Source organism: Sinocyclocheilus grahami, unplaced genomic scaffold (genome assembly GCF_001515645.1).
Source record: "Sinocyclocheilus grahami isolate Dianchi unplaced genomic scaffold, SAMN03320097.WGS_v1.1 scaffold388.1, whole genome shotgun sequence".
NCBI classification, from domain to species: Eukaryota; Metazoa; Chordata; class Actinopteri; order Cypriniformes; family Cyprinidae; genus Sinocyclocheilus; species Sinocyclocheilus grahami.
Genome location: NW_015505567.1, coordinates 886,177 through 892,176, shown reverse-complemented (window position 1 = coordinate 892,176; position 6,000 = coordinate 886,177). Strand labels below are relative to the sequence as shown.

At 38.1% G+C, this 6,000-nt stretch overlaps 1 protein-coding gene across 1 annotated transcript in view; it reads right to left on the bottom strand.

The window, feature by feature from the left end:
• The window catches only part of LOC107550127 (neprilysin), a 46,658-nt gene that overhangs the window by 18,425 nt on the left and 22,233 nt on the right, over positions 1–6,000 (bottom strand). The window contains exons 5-7 of the mRNA XM_016231355.1: positions 1,228–1,308; positions 884–979; positions 670–788 (exon numbers count right to left, since the gene is read on the bottom strand). Coding sequence (XP_016086841.1) covers positions 670–788; positions 884–979; positions 1,228–1,308 — 296 coding nt within the window. The remainder of the gene's footprint in view (positions 1–669; positions 789–883; positions 980–1,227; positions 1,309–6,000) is intronic.

Below are 6,000 nucleotides of genomic sequence, written 5' to 3'. Positions count from 1 at the left end.
TTGGGTAGTGCCATTGCAGCAGTAGCTGGTCCTCTTGTGAAGAAGCCCTGGCCTACGCCATAAAGTAGGGGTGCAGGTGGCTTCCACAGGACACTGGAAGGGGCAGTAGCTGTGGCCTTTTGGTAGGATCCCAATTTCGTCGGTCATCCGACGTGACGTCGGGAGTGACCGACTGAAAGGGAACGTCTCGGTTACATATGGTAACCCTCGTTCCCTGAAGGAGGGAACGGAGACGTCACGTCCCGTTGCCACAGCTCCTGTACCACCGCTGAGCGGCCGGGTCACTGGCTCGGCTCCTCAGCGAAAACCTGAATATGCGCTGCATCTGCTGCCTACTTATACTCACGCTGTGATCAGCAGCAGCTGGATGCAATAATCGCATGCCAATGTGCATTGGCTCGTTTAGTTTACACTCGAAGTAGATTGGTCCCTCTAAGCGAGATCCCAATTTCGTCGGTCATCTGACGTGACGTCTCCGTTCCCTCCTTCAGGGAACGAGGGTTACCATATGTAACTGAGAAGTTTTTTTTTAAAGCAATTAGGCGATTTTAAGTCTTTGGCTTGAAAGACCCCTTTTTTATTTGGAGAAGTGTTTTAAACTAAAGTGAAAATGCATTTGTGTTTGTATGCAAAAGAGAAAAAAGGTAGTCTGTTGTTGCGCACACCTACATGAATGATGTGCGCATTGGAGTCTCTGTCATCTGTACCAATAAAAAAGCTAATTAGGACTTGCTTTCCATATTTCTCATTCAGTTTGGCTATGGCATCTTCCGCTCTCCAATTCATTCCTGTTGAGGAGATTAGAGAGGAGAAATTGGGATACAACGTACCTATGAGGTAATTGGGCTCATGCATAAAAACCTACAGAGAAATCTTCTCCTACCATAGTTGGTGTCCCAATCATCTGTTGCTATAGGCCACTCAAAAACATCTGGCAGCATTGTAAGCAGAGGCCTCCCACCTCTCTGTTCATTGAGGCCTGTCAGGAAAATATTGAAGTAATGCAGGGTTATTTAAGCAGCCAGTGAATATTGAAGTTGTTGAAATTGAATTTGTTTGTGGAGAATCTCTGCATGCTTGGCAGCTCATTTGAAGACCAGCATAATGATTTGATAAAGACAGCTTCCACGGACTGTCGTCACAGCATCTTTCTGACAATTTATGATGATATAGTTTTAAAGCTGAGCTATATTGCCAGAAGTCTTCAATTAATTGATTTATACTCACTCTCATTAGTGCAGGACCTGTAGAGGACTTTGGCTTTGCTCAGTGAGCTATTGCTTCCACTCTCATCTCTCTCCAGCACTCCTATAGTAAAAGAATATTAAGTATCATTGCATTTGTTGGACAGTATTGGATTTTGGATTTTTAAAATGTCCGTTTTGCAGTTTTAGCAAATGAGCTCAAAAGGGAATCATATTTATAAGTAATTATAACTGGTTATAATTAATTATGAATATTTAGATCAGATCTTAGAATTAACTGTAGCAGAATCAATATTACAATTATTTGTAATGGTAATTGTAATAGACATGCATCTGTAATTGCATCTGTAATTTAATTATAACACGGGAGGAGGAAAAGTTTACAATGCCTAAACCTGATCCAGGGCCGGAGTGGGACTCATTTTCAGCCCTGGAGTTTCATGCCTTAGGGCATGCCCACTTTTTAATTTTTTTTATTTTTTTACTTGCCTTTTCAGTGCAAGTTTTGCACTTAGCGCTTTCTATTATGCATTTTTTTATCTATAATTTTTTTTGCTCACATATCTCCAACAATTACTTTTTTTTTTAGCAAGGTTCCGCTGTCAGGGGAGTCAAAAGATAATTACGTCACCATTGCCAATTAACATAAGAAATGGAAAATAAGGGACAAGTGTGATTCTTTATCTTATTCTTTAAGAAAATAGTGTTTATTCTTGTAGAAAATAAGTGTTTATTCTTTAAGAAAATAAGGGACAGAATAAGGGACGTTCCAAATATTTATACTGTACCATAATGTAGGCCTAAGTCTGCCTGCAGTTAAAAAGTTCTCAGAAATAATCACAATTGTTTTGCTTAACCTATTTATGTACAATTATTCTGAAAATAATTTTTAATGTCAAACTAAAAATGTCATCGGCCTGAGTAAATTGTACCATTATAGAATTGTGACTTTACACGTGTAATTGAGGAGGTGAAAATACTTTGAAATTACAAATGGCATGAAATTTGAAAATGTAACAACTGAAGGTCTATGAAACGTCAGTCAATCAAGCATTTTTTTTAAACAATGGCACTTAAAAGTTTTGATCTAAAATATTATTGCAACTATAGCCTTTGAATGAATGAAAATGCATATTTTCAATTAAAGAAAACTTAAGAGAGTGTGGGCCGCTTCTGGTGCTTGGATTTTTACTTCAGTAATGAGGTTCAAGTTTAAGAATAGCCAACGCAAGAAGGAATTTATTTTTAGAAGGAATAATTTTTAGAAGGAATAATGCATTTTTTAATGCATGAAAGACGTCTTCCCTCAGGTAGATTAAATGCTTTCCTGCCGTGCTGGATGTTGGGCTCATGATCAATAATTTGTTTGCATTCGCCCAAACTGATTTTGTAAAATAAAAAAGCGGACGGTGAAGGGTGCAGGAGTCCCGCTCGCTGTGAAGCGGGAGCAGCCGGCAGAGACCGCTTGGTCTTAAAGCCTTCCTAAAAACGCCTATGTTCACAAATAAAACAACGATTTGCGCAAAAATAATGATTAGTTCAGGTAGGGGTGCTGAGGGGGCTGCAGCACCCCCTGTTTTCACATAGTTGCAAATGCATGTTGCAGATTTTTTAAAATGCCCATCCCAGCAAAAACTTTCCAAAATCGGCATCCAACACCAGCCCCAGCACGGGCACCGACGTAAGTGAACCAGCTCCAGCATGAGCACGGAGACGAGTAAGCCTAGCGGATTCAGCCCAACCCCCGAGATTGATCAGCTACTATCGATAATTTCAAAAATGTGATATGCAGTCAAATTTCCCAGTGTGTATGCCACTTAAATGAGGGTTCATATCGATGCACTTGTAGTGCTTTGTGGAGTTGTCAAATGAGGTGACCCCCGCCCCCCTTTCACTCAACACGGACACATACAGCACCCCCAACTGAAAACATCTTCCTGCGCCCCTGGTTATCACAGTCTATTTTAGTTATCAATTGAGAATTTGTTACTGATATGATCTGGTGAAAATAATAATATGGCCTGCGAGAAAATAAATAAAAAGAGTGGGGCTGGTGTAGCATAATAGTTCAACCCAGTGGCATGACGACACCGAATCCTCCCAGTGCTCCCGATTAGCCAATCCGGGCCTGACCTGATCGAACGTCTTGATTGCATTCAAATGCTACAAGAGTGACTAAAAATCATCCCAAACCTCATGCATCATGCTTTTGTGTCTACTTTGCTTCTGTCTTCCAGACTTCTAAGTGGCCCAGCTGTTGCTTTAAATCTCTTATATCCTGTTTGCAGTACTTGTGTTCAGATTTTGTTTTAATTAGTGCTTGGGTCTCAGTGTTTCCTGTGAAAGGGCACAGATCATGTGTGAGTGATTGGATTAGAGACCGCCTGGTGGCCATGTGGCACGAACCCCTACAGCTTCAAAACTCTGTCAGTTCATCTCAGTCACTCTTTTTCTCCATCCATCTGACATGTGAAGATTACAGACAAAATACTTGTTTCAAAAAGTCTGGTAAACACTTAATTTGAAGAGTCCATAATTATGCATTAGTTAAGCATGAATGCACTCGTGATTAATGATTAACTTAACATTGTCAGGATCATGGACCTGTTTTGTTATGTTTTGCCCCTGTTTCTGTTCCTGTGCTCCCTTTTTGGTTATGTTCCTGTCCTCGTTTAGTTAATTAGTCATTCTGTGCACCTGTGTTAAGTAATTATCCCTTGTATTTAAGTTCCTGTTTGTTCAGTCTTCCTTTGTCGGGTCTACTTGTTGTGAACGTCTTCCTTGTGCTCTGTGTCTCCCTGTTAGTTTACTCTCGTTTTGTGAAATCTCCACGTCTCCTCGTCTCCTCGTTCCTCCCATAAGCAATGTGTGACAAACTTATAGTAAGGGCATTTTATCCATTAAAGGATCCACATTCATGCCACAAATAAGCAAAATTAAGCTAATCATTAATGATTAACTGAATATACTGTAAACATCTTTTAGCCATTATTTACAACTTTGCAAACTATATATGTGTGTAGTTATGCACTTGGGTATATTTCAGTTATTCACCATCTATTAAGTTTATTGAACAATATGAAGCTATAACTATGTTTAATTAGAGTTAGTTTTAAAGTTATAAATTGCTAAAATTGTGTAAATTGTGACAATTTGACCCCCTGTTCTAAAGTGAAAGTTATATCCACATTAATTATGGCACTTATTGAGTGATATTCAAGTTTATTGACTAGAATAAGTCAATAATTATGGCTAAACTGCCATTAATACAGTACTAATAAAGACCATTTGAGCCCTGTTCTAAAGGGAATGTTATATCCACATTAATTATAGCACTTATTGAGTGGTCTCATTGTTATATAGGTATTCATAGGTAACTTTTACAGACACAGTGCTGTTTTTGTTAGTTTGGATAGATACTGAAACATAAAATATGGATGTGTTGGCAGTATTTAAACATAAACATTATTATAGAATACCTCAGAATGACCACGGCACTCTTGTGAATTAAAAAGCCTTTATTATCAAATGGCTACATCTAAGAAATCTAAAAACTCCATCTTGGATGTAGCCATTTGATAATAAAGGCTTTTTTAATTCACAAGAGTGCCATGGTCATTCTGAAGTATTCTTTGATGGACTGTGATAAACCCTAGACCACAGAGCACCTTGACCTTACCGCACCAGAACCGCACTCTCTACTACTGGACTTTGTATAAACATTGTTTTTACAACTAAAAAATTTTTTCATATTATTTTATTTCTTTTATATCATAAAATATCTATATAATTTTCCTTTCACCACTTTATAGATAAATGTTATATCTCTAACCGAAAACCCAAACATAAAAAAAAAATTTTAAACACAATGGACAGAAATGTGTAGGAAAATGATAATTTTAGTAGCAATATACTGTAGCATAAAGAATATATTTTGAGGTTCTAATTCCACTGAAACCTCTAAACATAAACAAACAAGTGTTATCACAATAATTTAATTATTGCAAAAATGTCAAAAGTGGAACCAAAAGCAGTCAAATGACAATGTGTTGCAGTCGCAGTCCTCTTTGTGGTATATAACAGTTTTATATGAGGTACAGAGAAGAATTTATAAGGGTCCTATTATGCTTTTTTACTTTTTCAACTTTAGTTAGTCAGTAATGTTGCTGTTTGAGCATAAAAAAGATATGCAAAATTACAAAGTTGTTAGTCCACTTCAAAAGGAGATATTTTATTTAACTGAAATCACTTTTCAAAAACTACAACGAACGACTCATTTGGACTACAACGCATATTTTCCAGAATTTGTGATATCACAAATATCGCCGACTGGGATGAGACCTGGTTGAGCTGCACTATAAAGAAGGCAACGAGTGTTATCACTATGTTGGAGACAAACTAGCTTTCCCAAGGCAGACGAACTTAGAGTGGTTACAATCATCCGGGTTTAAATCACACTCAAATTGATTTGATTTTGACGCAATATTTACACTGAAGCTCGCAGCAGCCAGCTATGGTAAGGGGCATGACATTTCCCGACCAGGCGCTGAGTGCTGCCAATCACAACGCACACTGGCCCAGCTAACCAATCACAGCACATTTCGTATTTCAGAAGGCGGGCCTTCATTTGATACAGGAACTATTTGAGCCGTTCATGCCAGACTGGGGAGAGAGGTGTTGTAATAATGAAAAATATGTGAAAAATAATGTGTTTTTCGAACTATGAGAGCCTGTTCTAGTACCCCCCCAAAACAAAATCAAGACTTTGTAAAAGAGCATAATAGGATCCCTTTAA